Source organism: Mchenga conophoros, linkage group LG19 (genome assembly GCF_057382185.1).
Source record: "Mchenga conophoros isolate Kocher_MC1m ecotype Shallow Benthic linkage group LG19, M_conophoros_male_GT1.1, whole genome shotgun sequence".
Lineage (NCBI taxonomy): Eukaryota > Metazoa > Chordata > Actinopteri > Cichliformes > Cichlidae > Mchenga > Mchenga conophoros.
Window position 1 is genome coordinate 18,317,712 of NC_140544.1, and position 22,110 is coordinate 18,339,821.

The 22,110-nt window shown below is 40.3% G+C and overlaps 1 protein-coding gene across 7 annotated transcripts in view; it reads left to right on the forward strand.

The window, feature by feature from the left end:
* The window catches only part of pcnx1 (pecanex 1), a 37,434-nt gene that overhangs the window by 12,339 nt on the left and 2,985 nt on the right, over positions 1-22,110 (forward strand). For 3 of the 7 annotated variants that reach the window (XM_085256316.1, XM_085256314.1, XM_085256318.1), the window contains exons 7-31: positions 1,263-1,392; positions 3,155-3,348; positions 4,817-4,910; positions 5,604-5,661; positions 6,756-6,988; positions 11,724-11,877; positions 12,120-12,152; positions 13,131-13,302; positions 14,176-14,286; positions 14,499-14,590; positions 15,760-15,869; positions 16,234-16,339; positions 16,453-16,545; positions 16,717-16,867; positions 16,982-17,123; positions 17,247-17,424; positions 17,578-17,686; positions 17,868-17,997; positions 18,082-18,140; positions 18,317-18,532; positions 20,226-20,479; positions 20,567-20,797; positions 21,203-21,303; positions 21,569-21,719; positions 21,824-22,054. In XM_085256316.1, coding sequence (XP_085112442.1) covers positions 1,263-1,392; positions 3,155-3,348; positions 4,817-4,910; positions 5,604-5,661; positions 6,756-6,988; positions 11,724-11,877; positions 12,120-12,152; positions 13,131-13,302; positions 14,176-14,286; positions 14,499-14,590; positions 15,760-15,869; positions 16,234-16,339; positions 16,453-16,545; positions 16,717-16,867; positions 16,982-17,123; positions 17,247-17,424; positions 17,578-17,686; positions 17,868-17,997; positions 18,082-18,140; positions 18,317-18,532; positions 20,226-20,479; positions 20,567-20,797; positions 21,203-21,303; positions 21,569-21,719; positions 21,824-22,054 — 3,533 coding nt within the window. Of the gene's footprint in view, positions 1-1,262; positions 1,393-3,154; positions 3,349-4,816; positions 4,911-5,603; positions 5,695-6,755; positions 6,989-11,723; positions 11,878-12,119; positions 12,153-13,130; positions 13,303-14,175; positions 14,287-14,498; positions 14,591-15,759; positions 15,870-16,233; positions 16,340-16,452; positions 16,546-16,716; positions 16,868-16,981; positions 17,124-17,246; positions 17,425-17,577; positions 17,687-17,867; positions 17,998-18,081; positions 18,141-18,316; positions 18,533-20,225; positions 20,480-20,566; positions 20,798-21,202; positions 21,304-21,568; positions 21,720-21,823; positions 22,055-22,110 lie in introns of all 7 variants that reach the window. The other 4 variants (XM_085256315.1, XM_085256319.1, XM_085256312.1 and 1 more) reach the window with 3 other exon arrangements.

The following is a 22,110-nucleotide window of genomic DNA, read 5'->3' on the forward strand; positions in this document are numbered from 1 at the left end:
AGATGCTGTCTCTCTTGTTCGTTCAGTGTAGCCATGGTAAGTTACCATGGAGTGGCAAGCATAGTGTTCCCTGTGTAGATCAGTTAGCATGATGGCACAGTGTGTGCTTTGTATTGAGGTTAGACAAGCAGCAGCTCTCTTATTAGTGTAAAGCTCAGATAGTATAATAGACATTCCATACTCCACATTCTTCAAATTTGCAACCTGATCTCACATTTGCTCTGTCTGGGTTCTTATTTTTTGGCTTCTGGAGTGTACACCTCGTGGGATTGGATACAGTATTGGAGGCAGGATATGCCAGGGCATATGACTGGTTGGCTAGAAACATGTCATAACTTCACTATACACTGTTATATCACAGTCAGTCGAGGGATATTTATTGGTGTTATAATATAAGTCCGTGACTGCACTTGAAGTTATCAGTGGTGGTTTTTAGTGGAGATTTGGCCGATTTGGAAGAAGCCGATGAATTCAAACCCTACCTCTGTGACAAGCTTAAGTACTTTTTCAGTGAATAAGTTGTGCATTATTTATCATGCAAACAAAAGGCCACATTGGCTCATCTTGATACACTGGGTGGTTTTGCTGCTGCAGCACTCCTTGTTGACTTGCACCCAATGCTAACTAAATTTAGTAGGAGATACTTAAGTTTAGCTAGGAGCTGCTGTGTCATTTTGTTGCTTTTATTGCCCTTATCTGTTTGGCATACTTTTTTAGTCTTTCACCTATCGACCCTTGGAGTGTTTTATCTGATGGAGCATAAGACGTAAACAGGCTGTGCCTACTTAGCGGATGTGCTAACTTTAGCTAAAAGGAGCTGCTGGTCATAACAGATCAAGTAGCGCCGTAAAAGCAAAATTCATTGTTTCTGCCATCATCCTGCCTCCAGTTCCACATGACCAGAGCATGTGCTTGTCAGCAGAATTCATCAGATATGGTTTAAATACTGCACCTCCATCTTTAAAATATTTCACATTTTGGTATATATTGGGGAATATTTTCTTGTACCTTTTATTGTGACAATAAAGGTGTAGGAAGACAATTTGTTTAGAGAGTAAGATGCAGGATATGCATACCAGGTTCATTTTTCAGTGACTATGTCATTAATTTGTGTTTCGGTGTTGCTCTGTAACCGTTTTAAAATGTACCTGAAAGCAGCCATAACACACGGAAAAATCATGTCCTCGTGTCCACATAAAGCTCTCATAAAGAGAGGAAACTTATCCATTCTAACTGGCCAATGATGTCTCTCATCACGACAGCCCCAGGAAGTGAGGAGACGGTCATATTTCGCCGCGAACGTAGCACATTTCGTCGGCAGGCTGTGCGGCGGCGACACAACGCAGGGAGTAACCCCACCCCACCCACCTCCATCATTGGATCTCCTCTCAGGTACGCCGTGAATGGAGCAGGGGGTCGTTTCTATTGTTGTGTTGCCTGGTATGAGCATGTTACCAGGTGGCGCTCTTTCCTGTGCCACATCACCACCAATTTCGGTCTTCTGCTGTGCATGACATCAAACGGGACATCATTTATGACTGGACTGGTTTCTCCACTCTGCATGTGGTTTCTTTGGTCCTCCTTTTCTCAAGACTTCTCTCTTCCTCCTGTTGTCATCCCATCCAATCTTTTAAATTCCACTTGGAGTCCTTACAAATTCAAAGGCACAAGGCCACAAGATCTGACTAATCTACTTGGCTGACACGCCGTCTCCTCTCAGATGTGCGCATGATTTGTTAAGCAATACAGGCGCCCCGCTGTATCACATTGCTCTGCCCTTCAGAAAGAACTTTCTGTGCAGAGAGAGACTGATTGTACTGATCATTAAAAAGCCACAGGTTAGGTCTGCAGTCTTTCCTGACATGATAAAATAATAATATGTGACGATAGAATGTTTTTATTTTGTTTGTTTATTATCTGTGATACTCCCAGTTGCTCTTCTCTAGATTTTAAGAGCCCAGTTTTGACAGTTTTTCAGCACACTGGACAAAGATGTTTTAATGTCCCCACCTTTTTCTTTTAAATTCAAGCTCTTTTTAAAAAAAAAAAAAAATGCCTTTATGTAATTTAATTCCAATGTTGTGGCTTGTCCCGATCACATCCCTGATGCAACATTTTATTCATTTTATTACATGGGCAAATCACATCTTTACACAAGTTTAGTAAGTGTCAAACTCAGCAGGTCTCTAGCACCCTTTATATTAGATCAGAGTACTGTCTGGAGTGTATTAATCTTTTCTGTGCTCCATGCTTCCCTGCAGAATACTACAAATGAACCGTTACTCCTCGGTTTGTAGAATGATTAAAAGGAAGAAAACCACTCAGAGATGTAAAGTAGCAGTTGTGTCGATGCTCAAAGAAAAAATATGTTAATCTTCCACTGATATATTTCTGTGGATGCACATCAGGTTCCTCCGAGGTCTCTTTAAACCCCCTCCCATTTACTTGTGCTCTAGGCAAAGCTCTGTTTTCTTTAATCTATCTTACAAGGTCACGTTGCTAAATGCTGAGCCTTAAGCAACAAAAGCAAGCGTGCAGCCTGCCAGGGGTCAATAAACTTGCAAAATCATTCCCTCTTTCACTGATTCCTCCACCCTTCACTGTCCCTTCACTCCCAGCACATTTTTACTTTATGTACTTATGCTGCACTAGACACCTTTGCCTTCTCAGGTAGTTTTCTTAATCCAACATTATAAGGGAAAGCAATTGAGTTTATTATTTTGATGAAAATCCTCTGAATTGTCTGCATTCATTAGTCTGATTTCTGTTGTTGTAATCAGAGGCCTGAATTTATCAGCTTCATTAAGGATAATCTCCATCTAAAGTTTGACAGGACATTCACGTCTTAGTAGATTTTTTTTCCTAAGAAGAATTAAAAGAATGGAGTTAGGTACACAGCTTTATAAATGATTGTAACTTGAGAAACAATAAGAAATAACTTCTTCATTCACAAGTCTAAACCATGTCTGACACCATCACAAAAAACGATTATTGTGTGAGGAGCAAAAATTAGTCTGTAGCCTCCGCATCAAATCCCACCATTTCAAAACTACACGTCATATCCTGCTCACCTTTTGACGTTATGTGCCAGCAATACCAACCCCTTGGACTCCACCACTCATTTCCTCCCCTTCTTCCCTTCTCCTCCCAACAGTCTTCAGGAGGCTCTCAACCAGGCCTCCCAGCCTTCTACTTCCCAGGTGAAAAGTCAGCCATCCAGAACCTCGTCCCAGGTTACAGTGCTGAGCGCTAGCGCGTCCCTGCTGGCCAGGAATGGAAGCGCACACCTGGAGGGTTCTCAGGACAAGGCCTCAACTGTTGGTGCCACCAGCTTGCAGGAGGACTTCGGTAGGGAGTTCATGAACAGAGCTGAGCAGTTAGGAAAGAATTTCTTTGGGGAGAGGTGACAGATCTGGTCATTTTTGTCATAAGACCTATATTTTGTGGTATTTTCCTCATGCTTGATTAGAAAGCTGCTGCTTGATATTTTGGATTTGCTCAAAGAGTTGTCGCAGATATGACCATGGCCATCAGTCATAGCAGTGCACTATTTTCCACAGTCGGTGGACTGTTGTAATCAGTCAAAGCCTGGCACCATTATCCATGCTCCATTTATCTCTGTGATATTGTGGTCTGTAGCTAATACTTGACCTTACTTGGATATTAATGTTACCTTATGGTCACATCATAGCACATACCCCAATGCTGACAGCACTGTAACAGATTGGTATAGATGTCTATACGTAAGCATGTCTATTTAAACACTTACATCAAGGAAAAGAAGGGGTTGTGTAGGGGCTGCCATGCACTCTTCACCAGAACCAGTGATGAATGGATTATTACTCCTGCTCATAATTGAACTAGAAGCAGATTACTTTTGTGACATGCTGCATGGTTTGTGTGTGTGTGTGTGTGTGTGTGTGTGTACACTTGTCCCGTTGTCTTGTCTGTATAGGACAGACTGAGAGTGGTCTGATGCAGGTTTTTATGTACTCTAGATGTGAAGGTGATTCAAAGAATACTCAAGTGAAGATGTGGTTTTTGGAACATCTGTGAACAACTAGATGAAGTATATTATCTTTCGAAATTTTCAGAAAATTTCATCATGCCATGTCCTCCTGAGATCCCGCCTATTCGTTATGTTCTCTGTAGTGGACTAAAAAAAAAAGTTAAACTGAGAGATTTTTCTTTAACTTGGTTCTCAGGAGGATATGCGTTGCACAAACGGTCAGGTCCTTAACAGAAAGGACTTCAATAGAAATGGGTTGTAACAAATTCCTGAAAGTGATTTTTTTTTTTTTTGTCTTGCTGGAATCCTAATTTCTATCACTGAGAGTCAGAAAATGTACGTAAAATATTTTAAATGTCTAGCTAGGCTTTTTTTTATTTTTTTTTTTTTTTTTATTGCGTTTTCCCCACACTTTTAATACCCATTACATTCAGTGGATTCATACTGGAGGGTTTGGATTTGATAGAAAGGCTTAGTACATCTGTAATTTTTGGGTGGTGTTTTGTACCTCATCACAAAAAAGTGCAGTAAAACTACTCTGAAGCAACAGACATGTATTAGGAAAAATCTGACCACTTGTCAAGACTGAGCAGGAAATGAGTGACTTGCCTACAGCCACTGGGAGGAGGCACTTTCACTGCATAATCACATTAGCTCAGATGAATACAGCAATATTGTCAAATCCATCTAATTCTCCACATATAAACATGTAATTTAATGAAATTACTCCCACAGACGACGCCACTCTGTGCTTGTGATTTCCATGGACTGACTCTGCGTCTCTTTCTTTTTGTTGTGTGCCTCCAGGAAAGCTCACTCCCTCTTTATATGAGGCTGGCGGATGTGATATGTCGCTGGTCAATTTTGAACCTGCAACCAGACGAGCCTCCAATAACATATGGTTAGTATCAGAATGATCACCTGATTTGTGTAGTGGGTTTTTAGACGACGGGATACAAACCCTGAGCTTTTTGTGTTTTTAATCAGGAGGTAGCAGTTTTCTCTAAAGAGCTGCGAAATGATTGGTTAAACGAAAGCATCTACCAGTACCTCTAAGGTTTCTCGTGGGTGGATTCTGTTACCTTTTCTTCTGTACCATGCTAGACCTTTTTCCCTGGTTTCCATTGTTATAAAATACAAGAACTTTCTGATGGCAGTAGCTTCACATTTAACAAAATGCCACTGAAAGAGAAGAAGTCTTAATCTTCTCATTAAGCTTTGAAGGATTTAAACACCATAACACATGCCCTGATGATTTTTGCTTGGTCAGCATTTTTTGAGTTTTGAAATCGGATCACTTACCTTGATTTAAATTGAAATAAATACATTACTAACTTTGTCAAGTTAGCTTGCTGACCTTTTCTTGATTGTAGTGTTTTGCTAGTCGCTGCAGTGAGTTCGTCATGTCTCCAACGGTTATTTTTAATGGAACCCTAGCTTAAAAGGAAAACATGACTGTACAGTACAAAAACACAGCAAATTGCCTATTGGCTATTTAGTTTGAGGTCATCAGGAAATGAATCATGGTTTAATACAGTAATTGCAGCAGATGCTTTTCTTTCATCAGTGTTCTCATTTTCTTTATACCCCGCAGGGATACGGACTCCCACCTCTCCAGTTCTACCTCAGTTCGCTTTTACCCTCATGACCTGGTGTGTACCCAACCAGTGAGCTCCTTTTGGCATGTATGTTTGTGAAAAAAAAGGAGACTTTCACATCTCAAATGTCTACTTGACCAGTTTAAAATGGTTTTACGTGGTTATACAGTACTGTGCAAAACTCTCAAGCCACCTATCGTTTCTTTGTTTTGCTCAGGAAATGGGGAATAGGTGAAGCAATTTACAATTTGATACATGTGTGCAAATTCAGTACATAAGAAGAAAAAAAAACTGTTTACGTAATTCTAACAACCCTTAGGCAAGTATGTATCTGAGAAGGTTTCACCAAACAGTCCATGAATGAAAGGACAGATACATCTGTTAAATCTTTTCTCAGGTCTCAGCTGGAGTTTTTCTTATTTCCTAAAGACTTTGAGATAGTGTTCATCTGCTGTTAGTTGTTTTTAACCCTGCCACTTCTTTTCTTTGTCATTCCCTTTGCAGTTTTCATTATTAAAAAAATTTTTTTTAGGACACTTACCAGATTTTCAGCAAATAGCTCTTTAGGACTCACCCTGTTGTTGCAAAAAAGTATTTTCTGTCTGTTAAACTATTTAACTAAAGAAACCGGAACAAACTGTATATTTTGCAACAGGCAGGTGTCTCAAGGTACACTTTAAAATTGGCTCTTTGCTAAGTTGTTTGTTATGTGTAGACACAACACTGCTTTAACCTTTGAGATTGGTGCCTTTTTATGTAAGCCTAAAAGTTATTGCTAAAGAAGACTTAAAAGGTCTGGCTCTTTGAGAGCCAAACATAAAGACACAGGGGAAGGGTGGCTACAGACTTTTGCAAAGTACTGTATGTGCTCTGCTTCTTTTGCCAATATGCAACAAAGATGTCTTCAGTGGTGTTGTCTAACCAAGTATGCAACAAGGGCTCATAGGGTTTGAAGAGTGAACGGGATGTGATGGTGCAAGCTTTGACCTGTGTCAAAATCAAATATTTAATTGTACTAAAAGAAAATGTTTAATGCTGTTAAAGCTTTATTATTACTCCTATATGATCTCTTTATCTTGTTGTAATGTAATCAATTTCTTCTTTATTCCAAATCATGTCTTTTGGACATTTGTCTGATTGTGGGATAGATCTCCCTCCCTCAGATCCGTTTGAACCGTCTGCTGACTATGGACCCAGAGCTGCTGGAACAGCAGGACGGAGATCTGAGTCCGGAGCTTCAGGATGCACCACTGGGACAAGAGGATCCTGCGGGCTCTGCTGCAGCTGGGAAAGCGAAGCAGTACTACCGTCTGTGGCTTCTCCCCTACCTGTGGGTCGGCCTGCACTTTGACCGACTTACCCTGCTGGCGCTGTTCGACAGGTAGGGCTTCACATCAGGTCATTTCCATCTGCTTCAGCTTTATTTTTACAAAGCACCATTGGTGACCTCAATGCAAATTTTAAATTCGGTGTGTCACGTGCATACTTCATCACAATTTAGTCGGACTCAAAAATACTGAATGTTGGACTTGTCTAGAACTTTTCTACTAGAAAACCGGTTTGTTTTTTAGATAAATTAGATTATTTAGAAAATTGATATTTCTTTTTATGAAATGTCTGCCTATCACAGCATGAGCCATTTATTTAATCAGTTCCAATTAAATTAAAAAGCAGGCCAAGTGGGTTGCAGCAGTGTCTGACTAATGAACGAAAAGAGATCCCCTAGTTTGAGACTGACATTTCTCCTAGAGCATTCGGCTCCTTAAGAACTACCTAACTGTATTTCAAGCACATACTAGAGATGGCACGATACCACTTTTTTATGTCCGATACCGATATCATAAATTTGGATATCTGCCGATACCGATATGAATCCGATATAGTGTTTTTTAATCAACAAAACTGTTTTTTAAAATATCTTGCTGCATTTTGCAAGTCTGCAAGTTCATACTCAAGTTTAAAACAACAACTACACTAAAGCTATTCTGTTATACCTGTATACAAAAAAAATATTTCATAGTTCAGCAATACTGATCAATCTAATAAACTTAAACCTACACCATCCTCCCTATTCTGGTATTTTAAAGAGTACTTAGCGTAAATATTAAGCAACCTAACTAATAGGGTTCCAACTCCCAGCAACAACAAAAATAAAAAAATAAAAAATAGAGAACCACCCCTCACGCTCCACCTCATGATGCTTAATCGACGTAATCAACCTTAATTTGATGCAGTGTGAAAAAAAATGCACAGAAATCAATTATTTTTCAAGAAATATTAAATAGATTCAACATCTTTCTTCAACAAAATTGCAGACTGCACAGATGGTACCTTCCCAAAGGAAAAAGTACTATAGCTTACTAGGGTATATATATTAGACTTAATAGTCACTATATACAGTAATTGACTTCTATTCATTTTACATCAAATTAAAACTTTGTGTGTCAGATAATTATTTATTAAAAGCTAGACATTTTAAATGAGAATAAGAAAGAAAAGTATGTCTTTGTGCCCCCTTTTCCCAGTTAATGCCCTATCGGCCCCCCTGGCTAAACTTTGCTAGATCCGCCCCTGCACAGTTACCAGCGTCAGCTACGTAGAAAACGATCCTGGTGTAGAAAGTAATATTAAATAAATTCTAACAACAGCTTATCAAGCTTAAACGTGCTGCTGTTGTTCAGCCGCTGGTTTCCTCTTTCTGGTGCAAAGTGGGCCAAAAACAAACTAGAGACACGGACTCGCGACAGAAAAGCCGATCAGCTGATCATTTAAGCAGTTTCACGATTGAAGTAGCAGCCGGAGAGCGAGAGGCAGTCGCTCGTTAAGCTTAACGCAGGAATGCTTTACAAACATTCAGAGATGGACTTACACACTTGCTTTACTTCTCTCGGGGATAACTTTGTCGGAGATGAAATGCCAGGTTGCTAGCGAAGCTCCAAATGCTATCCAGACCACAGGTCCCGCATGCCACAGCCGCTCTATCACGTGATGCATACTGCTCCGACATGCTAACGTTCTGAGGTGAGTTACAGCGTGTTGCAAGTTTTGTGAGGTGCTTGATCGGTCCATCTCTAGCACATACATGTATAAATTTTCCTTAAATGTCACCCATTGCAGGATATTTTGTGCCTGCTTTTGAAGAATAAAGTGAAATTCAATAGAAATAATTTTTGATGTTACTTTGCTTTATAAGTGTATACCTGAAATTGTCTCAGCTTGCAAAAACATCTATCTGTGCATTATTAGCTGAGGTTTACTAGTCCAAAATACAAAAAACAGGCCTTTATTTAAATCACACAAGAAGCCTTTAATTGAAACAAACAAACAAAACTACAATCTGCTCTCCATTGTCCAGTCAGAATTACAGCATTACATTCACTACTCAAAGAGATCAACAGGTTAGCTTGTGTTTTACGGTTAAGCAGAGTATTGCACCTACCACACCTGTTTCCACTAAGACAGGGATGACCTTTGCTAATTTAATGCAAAGTTAAATGAAACACAGCATGTGCAAACAAACTGTAAAAATGTCTGAACAAGCTTGGAGTGAATCATTATGGTCATAGCATAAGCTTTGCTAAAGCACACCCAGATCCTCACCGACATGACCTCTCAGGCTGCTACACCTCATGTAACAATTTTAGATCAGAGTTTTTACTTAATAATAGAGATGGCAAGATACCAATATCATAAATTTGGATATCTCCTGATACTGATATGAATCTGTTATAGTCTATTTTTTAACTGTTTGTTTGTTTTTATGTGTTGCTGCATTTTGTATTAGTTCATATACAAATTTAAGAGGACAAAGCAGTAAAGCTATTCTAGCTAAAGCTATTATACTTGAATGAAAGAAATACACTGCACCCAAAATATATCTCAGTCCAGCAATACTGATCTTTTTATTTAAACTTTAGCACCATTTATCTGTCACCGGCATCCAAACATCCATCCTGAAAGTGGGCAGCTTTATGCAGAACTTTAAATCTAAGTATATAAAGTAATATTCAAGAAATTAAAAGTGCAAATTTCAAAAACCCTTTTGGTTCTGAAAAACAAATGAAGTGCACTATTAGCAGACAAAGGCAGTAGCTGCCCAAACCCTAAAAAAACAACTAAAAGACATTCTTGTAATAACGCATTTGTTATTGTACAGTACCATTGTACAGTCAGACTTAGCAATGACATCGGACAGACGTCCGAGCTCCAGATATTGGTTGTTAAGCTTAACATGGGAATGCTTTCCAAACATTCAGAGATGAACTTTTTTTTTAAGTTGATCTCGCACACGCTAGCCACGCAATCACGTGACGCACACTCCTCCGTCGTGCTAAGGTCATGACCTGGGTTATACCATGTCGCAAGTTTTGTGAGGCGCTTTTGTGATATTTAATGGATTGGGTTATTTATTTATTTTTTATTTCTCCCCGATATCCGATCCAGTAAATTAGGTCATTACTGGGCCGATACTGTATATCAGATCGTTCAATCCCTGCTTATTAACAGTGCTTTTGTTGTGAAACATTTTGTAGCAACAGCTTGGTGGGATCGCTTTGTTTGTTTTGTTTGCCGTAATTTTTAATTTGTGTTGATTACATTGGCTTTATACTGCTGTCAGCTTTTGTTGTGAACATTTTAGGATGTTAGATATTAAGTTTCTGTCGTAAGCATTTTTGTTTAGCAGTTTCCTGCAAAAGTCTTGTCTTCAAATAGTAAACTCAAAAGCTGTTATGGTAATCGACAGTACTGTGCTAAAGTCCTGAGCCAAAGTCCTGAGCCACACCTTATTTCTTTATATTTTGTTTCCAAAGTTGAATTGAGGAATAGTTCTCCAGGCTTTCTGAAGGTCGTTCAAAGTTTTTCTTTGGACATGGGATCCTTTTCACTTCACGTTTTTATTTTTATTTTTTAAAGCCAATTAACATTGACCTCTGAATCATTCAAGCATTGTGTGTGTTTACATAACAGAGAACAAATTTTAAATTGTCTTTTGGTACTTTGTTATTAGCAGTCTGTATCAAAAACACACGATTTCTTCCCTTGTCTTTAGTTAAATCTATGCAAAATGTCAAATACAGCACAGATTACAGGCATAAATTTGTATTTTTGCACCAAAAAGGGGATCGGCCAAAAAGTAACATGTCTCAGCATGGTGTGCAGTGTAGCCCTGAGAAATTTGAGAAAACAAATTGTACAATTTGAGGACGAAAGTAAAAACTAAGAGGCCTTCCTGCGATAAAGATGATATTTGACGACAACCCCATTCCCTAATGACAAGTTATGACACCTCAATATCTATCAATGAAGACTATGTTTGAAGTTTTTCCCAAGTGTAGCTGTAGTAAGCTGTACAGGCAGAGATCACCCTCAGTAACCCATTGATTATGTTCTGGAAGGAGGCCAGACAGAAATGGCTCTGATCAGAAAAGAGAAGAAAGGGTTAACCTTGATTAGCTTTTGGCAGCAGCTTCATTTTTCATCATGACAATTATCCCAAACATACTGCCAGGGCACTAAAAGCATACCTGGATGGAAAAACACACAATGCAACACCTTTGGTCATGGACTGGCTTCCCCAGAACCCAGACCTTAAGAATGCATGCCTAAGAGAGTTTTTGTTCTTTTTCTTTCTTCTTCAAAAACAGGATAGCTCAGGACTTTTGCACAGCACTGTTGTCAATTCTGTTTCTGTTTCTGGATCCAGCAAGAACATCAGCCACATTGTTAAGTCTTTGAAAATAAAATCATTCATCTTGCTTGGGGATTTGGAGTCTCTGCTTTCTATCACTTGCCTGCAATTATCTCTATGTGGGAGTTACTCAGTCAGACTTGTCTAGCTGTAAGCTTCTCAACAGCAGCAAGAAGAATAACCACAGTTGGCAGTGAAAGAATTGATTTTTGATTTGTTGTTTTTTAAAGCACCACGTGGATCTCTGCAGTCAATATTATCCTCCTAAGTCGCTCCAGTTTGCTGACCCATCACCACATGCTGCCAGTTTAAATGGAGAGCTGTTGACATTATTTATTTGTTGATCCCAGTCTTTGGAACAGTTTTTTTTCTTCTCTGTTAAATCTTCCAAATAATTTTTGAATTGACTTTTTCCCAATTGTTACAGGAACCGTGAGGTTTTAGAGAATGTGTTGGCAGTGGTGCTGGCTGTCCTTGTGGCCTTTCTGGGTTCCGTGCTGCTGGTTCACGGCTTCTTCACTGATATCTGGGTCTTTCAGTTCTGCCTCGTCATTGCAAGCTGCCAGTATTCCTTACTAAAGGTGAGTAGCTGGGTGTACAGGACTCAACCTTAAAGTGCAACAGAGGAGCACTGCTGCAAAGAAGCAGTTTAAAAGCTGCAAAATGTGTTAGGCATGCCTGCAGAGGTTTGTTATGCCTTTAAGGGAATAGCTGGTGCAAAAATAAAAATGATTTATTTCTTTACTTAGGAGAGTTTGTAATAACATGTTCGTACGAGGTATGTCAACATTATCATTTTAATTGTGCCTTTCTTTATCGACAGAGTGTTCAACCAGACTCCTCTTCCCCTCGTCATGTAAGTATGTCATTTGCAAATCATTAGAACAGGGAGACTTATTGAGAAATGACATCAAAACAAGATATTAAATGGATTTTATATAAGAAGTAGAAAAAGTAGAAAGTCAGTAGTACTTTGAAGCTCTGTAGTTATTATTCAGCAGCTTTTTGTTGCTTTGTTGTGGTCCTGAAAGTTGATGCTGCTCCACCCCCACCCCCCACCCCTTCCTTATGAGCCTGGGTGTTCCTCCCTCCCTTGTGTCAGTGGCCTGCTCTGAAACGGCGTCTTTTATTAATGCAGCTCATACTCAGCTGCAGGCACAAGCTTTAAATAGCTGGTCAGAGTTTAGACCACAGCTCACTCTCTTACTCTTTGTCTCTGTCTCTCTCTCTCTCTCTCTCTCTCTCTCTCTCTCTCTTTCCCCCTGGGTGTCCTCTCATCTCACCTCAAGGACTTTATTCCTTCCCATTTCTCGACATTTCGGGGTGGGGAGATAAAAAAAAAAAGTCTTTTTAATCTGATTGGTGGTGCGTGAGCTGTCGCTGCCTCCCAGAGTAGAAAAGCAGGACATCTTATAGCCTCTTGGGTTGCAACCTGCACGCTGCAGATATGCATCCTCCTTCTCCTGTGAAACCTTACACTTGATACTATTTCTGTTTATACCTGTGTCACTCTCCATGGGGCTGATATAACACTGATGCCTTTAAAGAACGATTGTTAGAATGATTGTTGTATTACACTTGGCAGTTACTGTTTTTTGCTGTTATCCAAGGTTTAAAACAAGTGCGCACGCTAGCATTATGGCTTTTTATCTTGCTTAATAAATACTATGACAACAGACAATTGTTATTTAGAAAGAAAAATGTAAAACATTAGGATTTCTCTCCTTTTTTTCTTATTTTAATACACAGGGTATGTCTTACTGAGCTATATTGAACCACAAAAAAAATGTTTCTTTAATGATCCATTTGTATCCTCATACCCTTGTCCCTGCAGGGCCATAATCGTATCATAGCATACAGCCGGCCTGTCTATTTCTGCCTGTGCTGTGGCCTCATTTGGCTTCTCCACTACAGCAGCCTGCGGACCACTTCCTCTCGCTTCACCCTGTATGGAGTCGCACTCACCAGCTCCCTGGTGCTCACCTCTGCCAGGGACCTCGTCATAGGTGAGTACACTACCTTGTTACTTCTTTGTACTCTGTGAATAACAATCAGTGTTTAAAGGAAAGTCAAAGAGAAACATGCCAAAATGCTAAATCCTGGATGTTTTAGAAGTGATTTAATGAAAGGGGGTGACGTAGCAAGACAACTTTGAGCAGCACAGTTTGGGTGTGTATGTGTGCAAAAGCTGGAGGCTGAATCCAGGCCAGGAAATGCTTTAAAAGTTATAAGTAAACATATTAAGGGCCCTAAAAAGTTTGCTTATCCTGCAAGTGGCCATAAGCACTTTATCTGATAAAATATTAATGACTAAATAAGGAACTTTCAAAGCTGACAAAAGCATTTTTGGAAAAATTTATTGAGAATATTAAGAGTTAAATTTCAGGACTCATCTGATGTAGAATTCCTGGTGTGAGCAGTAATAACCAAACAACCCAGCAGCTATCATGAAATGTTGAAAGTGTTTTAAACTATGGAAGCACTGACAAAATAGCCCGAGTTCAGAAATCTCTAAAGTAATCCAAATGGTTCTAACGTTTGCCACCATTAATAAGATGTATGAAATAGGTTTCTGGGATCTGATCCATTGATTTTGCAACAGTCATAAAGTGCAGACTGTGTGTGAGCAACAAATCTCTACTAAAAACAAAATTTTTCTTTTGGTTTATATAGATATTAAATGCTCCTTTCATCAACCCATAATCAATAATTATTGCTGCATTGTCTTTGGAGACGTTGCTGTACACTATTAGGAACCAGTAATATTTGAAGTGAGCCTCAGGGTATTGTTTCCTGTGTGTGAAAGGTGATTCCTGCAAATTACAGAATTATAGGATGATAAATGTGTTTAATTTTGCTTTGCTTGCTTCTCCCTGCAGTCTTTACTCTGTGTTTTCCCATCATCTTCTTTGTGGGGCTGCTGCCACAAGTCAACACGTTCGTCATGTATCTCTTCGAGCAGCTGGACATCCATGTGTTCGGGGGCAATGGTGAGTAACTTTTAGATACACAACTTTTCTGCAGGGGTGACTTTGACCTCTACAGGATGAGACGTCAGCCACTTATCCACGTTGCTTTACCTTATACATTATGATATACCAGGCATCATAAGAGGCCACTGTGCTGATTTCAATTCTGCCTGCCCTTGTTGCTGTCAGTTTGAGTGCTCTCATTGCTGGCATCCTCCCTGTTCCCTTTGCAGCCTCTACAAGCCTTCTGTCAGCACTGTACAGCATCCTGCGCAGCATCGTCACTGTCGCTCTGCTTTACGGCTTCTGCTACGGAGCTCTGAAGGTGAACGCAAACAATGCCTAATAACGACTAAACACAAAGTGCAAGTGACGCTCAAGGAGGAGTGTATTCTTGATCTATAATGTTAAAAATACAAAAAAAAACGTATTTTGTTGAGGTGGTGACAATAAATGGAAAAAATAAGAAGTACCTGATTCTTGTTCTTGGCGTTTGAGGAAAACATGAATGATTGTGTCGAATTTCAGTCCAACTAGTTGTTGTCAACATCACTCGACACTAAAAACTGTGATGCTCAGTTTGCAGTAGAGAATTTATTGTGGACTCACCAGGATACACTACTTGATATTTATTGTCCTAATTCATTATCCTTTAATTCTCCATGTCTCCTCGCTTCCCTCACTTGCTTCTCGTCCTCCCGGTGAGGATGGGAGAGAGATGTGATGAAGAGACACATCCATAGTTGAGTTGTTATGAGCTATACGAGTTCTTACTCGTATAGCATCAGTTTTAATCGTTGTATTGATGTTTTGCACATCTGAATTACCTTTAAAACGGTTAAGTACAAATGTCCATAAAACGTATTTTTTATTCACATATATAAGTAAAGTATTACTGTACAGTATACCTAACTACATAAAGGTGTGGGTGTTAAATATAAAAATAAAAAATAAGACTAACTGTTGCTTTCCGTGATGCCAAACCACATTGCAAACGTGTTAGATTTAACACATGAAACAAGAAGGTATAGAGACTCTCCCTATGTCGCTATGTTCTGTTATACTGGCTGCTGGTCTTTATCCATAGCACTACAAAGTAAGCCTCGTGGGAATAAGCTGCATCACATGTGGAAGAGCAACATTTAAAATTATGCAGATGTAGTCTATGCCACATATAGGCTACATTTGTTCTTGCTCACTCCTAGCTTCTCCAGAAGCCTCTTCTCTATGTTCTTTTTAATCTGCTAAAAGATCTGTCATAATGTTGGAGGAAGAGATTTGTGGGTCATGGCAGGATAGAGGATACACAGAACCATAATTTAGCATATTGAAAAGAAGCTATTGTCAGGATTCGTCTTGGACTGTTTCATGGTAGTCCATCCAGTAGTTTTGGAAACATCAGGCATCTACATGAACAAACTGTATGTGTAAATATACCAGCAACATAAGGTCAGACACCCAGAAGTGTGTTAAATCCTTGATACTGTGTTTCAGGAGACCTGGGAGCCTCATCACATCCCTGTGCTATTTTCTGTATTCTGTGGCCTCTTGGTGGCAGTGTCTTACCACCTGAGCCGGCAGAGCAGTGACCCCTCTGTCCTCCTGTAAGTTTACAGACATGCACCACAGCTTTGATTTGTATTAAAGCAAAATTCACATATTACATGATTTTTAAAACCAAAACTGGTCCTAATGGTTGGATGGGTGAAAATGCCTTATCTGGTTCAAATAAGGATTTTCCATTAACTGCTTCATCCGTTAAGAGTTAAGTGTGAACTTTCTACTCAAACATATTCTGTGGATTATCTTAGATATGGATTTCCTGAAATCAGTTCAAATAGCTTAACACTGCTTCACCAAATAGTTGTGTTAACAGATGTTGACTCTGCGATCCTTCTGATTGTATAATCCCTCACAGGAGGTTGATGGCCTTCAAACCGGTAATATTTTCGTCTCTTTGATTTACAGCTCACTGGTACAGTCCAAGATTTTACCCAATTTAAGAGACAAAAATCCAGAAGACCCCCTGTCAGAGGTCCAGGACCCTCTGCCAGAGAAACTTAGGTCTTCAGTGGTGAGTATACATCAATTTTAGTTGTTAAAATTGTTGCACAGTTCTAATTTTCAGTCTAAAATAGTTTTTTTTGTTTCTTTGATCCCTTAAGTGTTTCTTTTCAAATGTTTTAGAATGAGCGTTTGCAGTCCGACCTGATCGTCTGTGTGGTCATTGCTGTCCTTTACTTCGCCATCCACGTTAGCACAGTATTCATAGCGCTGCAGGTACAGTCATTTCTTTGGTTTTGAATACAGAAAATCAAATGTAATGTGTGCTGTATTGTTACATTATATATTCTTTTAACACTCATGATGATCCATGCAGTTATTTTTTTCTTGTTCTTAAAACCAGCAAACACAAACTGTAAGCATTATTGCATCTCTGTGTTCCCGCAGCCTTTCCTCAGTTATGTCCTGTATGCTCTGCTGGGGACGGTGGGGTTGCTCACCCACTACCTGCTGCCTCAAGTTCGCAAGCAGCTACCCTGGTACTGCTTCTCTCACCCTCTTTTAAAAAACAAGGAGTACTACCAGTTTGAAGTCAGGGGTAAGTACAGTGAATTTGAGTCACATGGGGGAAATCAGAAAAATAATTTTTATTTAGTCTTTTTCTTTCTTCATTTTCTTCATCATCTCAAATGCTCTTCCTCTCTTTTGTCAGATGCAGCACATGTAATGTGGTTTGAAAAGCTGCACGTGTGGCTGCTGTTTGTGGAAAAGAACGTTCTCTATCCACTCGTTATTCTCAACGAGCTCAGCGGCAGCGCCAGAGAGCTGGCCAGCCCGAAAAGACTCGACACCGAGTGAGGACTCCGTTGTTTCTCTTTGTGACTCTTTCTCTGATTTCTATCAGCTTTTTAGAGTGATGCAAGTTTGAATGCGTGGTACTTAAACAAAACAAAAAATGTTCTTTGCTGTTGCTCCAGAATCGGCGCACTGATGATCACAGTGGCAGGCCTGAAACTGCTTCGCTCCTGCTACAGCAGTCCTACCTACCAGTATGTGACGATCCTCTTCACTGTCCTCTTCTTCACCTTTGACTACCGTCAACTGTCAGAGACGCTGTTGCTTGACCTCTTCCTGATGTCTATCATTTTCAGCAAGGTGAGAGAAATGTATTTAAATTATTTGAGTGAATATTCTGATTAACTGCAAGACACATGCATACATATCATATCACAGGTGGATGATTCATATTACTGGTTTCTTGACTGTTTCTTTCTGGGGGGGGGGGTTGTTTTGTTTTGTTTTTTTAAGATGTGGGAGCTGTTCTATAAGCTGCACTTTGTTTACACCTACATCGCCCCCTGGCAGATCACGTGGGGTTCAGCCTTCCACGCCTTTGCTCAGCCCTTTGCCGTGCCTCGTATCCTTTCACTGCTGTCTCTTATCACAGCATACTATAGACTGAATCAGCAGTTTCTTATGTTGGTCTGCAGCACTGCAGTAAATTCTTCCTGTTATAACATGTTAAGTGTTTTGTTTTTTGAGGCTGTAGTTTTTCTTGTAGCAAGTTGTCAAATGACCTTGACCTGAGGCCTCATCAGACTCTGCCATGCTGTTTGTCCAGGCTGTAGTGTCAGCAATCTTCTCCACCCCCCTCAATCCCTTTCTGGGCAGCGCCATTTTCATCACTTCTTATGTCCGTCCTGTCAAGTTCTGGGAGAGAGACTACAAGTGAAGAGTTTTTTTGTTTTTAAACATTTTTCTGACACTTTCTTGCACTTCTAAAATGTGTTGCTCTTTTCCGTTTTCTTGCAGCACTAAAAGAGTGGATCACTCAAACACTCGACTGGCCTCTCAGTTGGACAGAAATCCAGGTGACGACATGTCTTTTGGTTAAAACTGTAACCAGAGAATTGCTTGCTTAAATGTTGATATTTAATTGGGGCAGACTTAAATCCTCATTGTGTCCTAGTGATCACACTGGTTACACAATAAAGCAGTGACGTGTGATTTATTAATGTACTTTACTCCTTCCTTCATCTGTCCTCAGGCTCTGACGACAACAATTTGAACTCCATCTTCTATGAGCACCTGACCCGCTCCCTGCAGCACAGCCTCTGTGGAGACCTCCTCTTGGGCCGCTGGGGAAACTTCAGCACCGGGGACTGTTTCATTTTGGCTTCTGACTACCTGAACGCGTTGGTGCACCTCATAGAAATTGGTAACGGCCTTGTTACCTTTCAGCTTCGAGGGCTGGAGTTCAGAGGTGAGGAGATCCATTTGTAAAAAGTGTTGAACCAGCTGTTGCAGGAATTCAGTCACTAATTAATGACAATTAATTATTAACAAATGCGTTGTAGTGCAAGAACTGAAGGTTAAAAGAAATTCAGAAAACAGGTGTTTCACTACAGCTAATATGATCAGTCTTATTTGTTTCCAAGTAGAATCCCAAGTGACTAAAATATTATAAACAATCTTCAAACGTAACCTTATTTGGGTCTTGTCAACCTAACCAAGATCATGTGGTCTAACGTTTTGTAAGTGTTTGTAAAAATGTATTTTATGACTTTTTAGTGTACCTCATTAAACATTATTTTCAAGTGTCAGGTCAGACCTGTGGCCCATATCACATCTCTCCTTTTACTCTTCACACTAAACAGGCTGTATGTATCGTTCAGTTAGTTTTAGAGCTTGGACAGCTGTGTCAACATATTCTTTATATTCTTTGTGTAATTATTATTTTGTCTGGTCTGACCTCTGTTATTTACAAGATTTTTATATTTCCACATGAACAAAAGTATTGTCCCACACCTCTTAATCTTATAATTCAGGCCTTTTCAGTCCCATGGCCATAAGTGTATAATATTAAGCACCTAGCCATCTGTCTTAACAAACGTTTGTGGGTCATTCTAAAGAACTCACTGGTTTCAAGTATGGTACTGTAGAAGGACGTCACTGCTGCAGCAAATCATTTTGTGAAAGTTCTTCCCTCCTGGATTTTCTACAATCAACTGTAAGTGTATTATTGCAAAGGGGAACGGTGCAAGAACCACAGCAACTCAGCCATGAATTGATGACATGAAGTTACAGGGTGGGGTCGCTGAGGCATGTAATGTGTAAAAGTTGCAAACGCTGTGCTGACTCAGTAACTGCAGAGCTCCAAACCTCCTCTTCCATTACGATCAGCATGAAAACTGTGGACAAGGAGCTTCATGACATGAGTTTCCAAGGCCAAACACTTCCTGTAGGAGTAATGTGTAGGTGGCCCAGTATGTTTGTCCATGTAGTGTAGCAGCACAAAGTTAACTTTAAAATTGTGAAGCCAGTTCCCATCGTAGATCTGCCATAGAGCAAAATAAATGTGACACGTATTGGCTTTCAAGTGTGTTTGGCATTTCATAGATCTCCAGTTTCAATCTCCATTCATATTTGTGCACTTGTTTTGTTTTTTGTTTCTTTTTTTTTTAAGGAGGTCAAACTAAACCCTGAGAATTATTTACAAGTACTACTTGAGATATTTCATCAGTGGCATTCCACTGTATTTGTTTAGTCATTCTTATCTCCTTCCCAAACACACCTGGTCGTGCTTTATCATCAGCGTGACTTTGTTTTATTCAGCCTGAAGCTTTGTGCTGCAAATAAACCTGCTGAAACATTAGCTGAGAACATGTGACGGAGTAAACGTTTTATAGAATTGGAGGCACACCCCAAAGCATGACACTCATCACCAGTTTCTGTCAGCAGCTTTGTGTTTATTACAGAGCATCTTCCTTCTGCCGGTTTATTGGATTAAAGCTCCAATGATAAAGTGATTAATCAACGAGTTAGTTAACAGAAAATTATAGGTTGAACTATTAATGATAATCACGATTCTCTCACTCGTTGCACTTTACCGGACTGAACTGGAACGGACCTGTGTCCCACACAGCATCAATAACATGCTGACTTTTCCTCCACAGGAACTTACTGCCAACAGAGGGAAGTCGAAGCCATCACTGAAGGGGTGGAGGAAGATGAGGGCTGCTGCTGCTGCGAGCCAGGCCATCTCCCTCACATCCTATCCTTTAATGCTGCCTTTGGGCAGCGCTGGCTGGCGTGGGAGGTGCTGGTCACCAAATATGTTCTGGAGGGCTACAGCATCACTGATAACAGCGCTGCCTCCATGCTGCAGGTGTTCGATCTACGCCGCATCCTCACCACCTACTATGTCAAGGTTTGTGGGATGACACGAGAGAAGAATGTTTTAGTGCAGTGTGGGATTTCTAAAAGTTCTAAATGCATCATCCCTTTCTGTGCTCAGGGTATCATCTACTATGTAGTTGCTTCTCCTAAACTGGAGGAATGGCTGGCCAATGAGACCATGAAAGATGGCCTGCGGGGATGTGGAGAGAGGAACTATGTCGATCTGGATCCCACTTTCAATCCCAACATTGATGAGGACTATGACCACCGGCTTGCGGGCATCTCCAGGGACAGTTTCTGTGGTGTCTATCTGGGCTGGATCCAGTACTGCAACTCCCGAAGGGCCAAGGTAATAAGGCCTTCAATTCTGCTTGTGGAACAGTTATTGTCCCCCAAATTGCAGCAGGCTATTGGTCTTTTTTCCCCCCAGCTGTACAAGCAAAGCATATTTCATTGCATTGTCACAATAAATAAAAAAATATTCTAATAGCATGACAGTGGCAACTTAAGATCTTCAAAGACTTTAAATCCCTTGAGCAGTTTGATTTTAATCACTCTTTAAAAAGTCATTGCATCTTGTTACTGCCCAAAGGGGTCCTGTATTTGCGTCAGTTGTTGTCAGATGATATGGGGGGTTGTTTTTTTTTTTTTAAATAAAAAACTATGTGGGGGATCACAGAGACATGTTGCAAATATCTGTATTTGGAGATAAAAGCTGCCCTCTAAAATCTTTCATGTTTTGCTTGGATTGTAGCCACTGGACAGTGAGAAAGACTCACCTCTGGTGCTGCTCTGCTTTGGACTGTGCGTGCTGGGAAGGAGAGCTCTGGGAACTGCAGCCCATCATATGTCCAGGTTATTTAGTAATTGTTATTGTATTGTGAGTGAAGGAGTTCAAATGTGTCATGAACTGAGAGTAAACAGTAACAGGAGGTTGACTTGTTGTGACAATTGTTCCTGTAGTTTTCCTGTTTAGCTTTCAAAAGCACATCTTTCTAAGCATAAATGCACTCATTGTCTTTTCCTATTTTCTCTCTGTCTGTGTGAGCCAGATAAAGAGTACCGACTAATCTTTTTTTTTTCCTTCTTCTTCTTCTTCTTCTTCTTCTTTTCATCACAGCAATCTGGAGTCTTTCCTTTATGGACTTCATGCTCTTTTTAAAGGAGATTTTCGCATCTCTTCAGTGCGAGATGAGTGGATCTTTGCAGACATGGAACTGCTCAGGAAAGTTGTGGTGCCTGGTATCCGAATCTCTCTCAAACTACACCAGGTGAGACCCTGAATGTGGCCCCACTGAGCCCCCTACTGAGACAAAAACTGTCCTAAACCCTATACTCAACTTTATCTTCTCAACTTTTTTTTTTTCCCTCTCAGGACCACTTCACGTCCCCCGACGAGTACGATGAGCCAGCAGTTCTTTTCGAGGCCATCTCCTCTCACCAGCAGAACCTGGTCATCGCTCACGAAGGGGACCCTGCCTGGAGGAGTGCCGTTCTGTCAAACGCTCCGTCGCTCCTAGCTCTGCGCCACGTCCTGGACGAAGGAACCAACGAGTATAAAATTATAATGCTCAATAGGCGATACCTCAGCTTCCGGGTTATCAAGGTGGGTCTGCAACAGAGTCAACAGACTGCACAGAACGGTTTAATGATACTCACTCT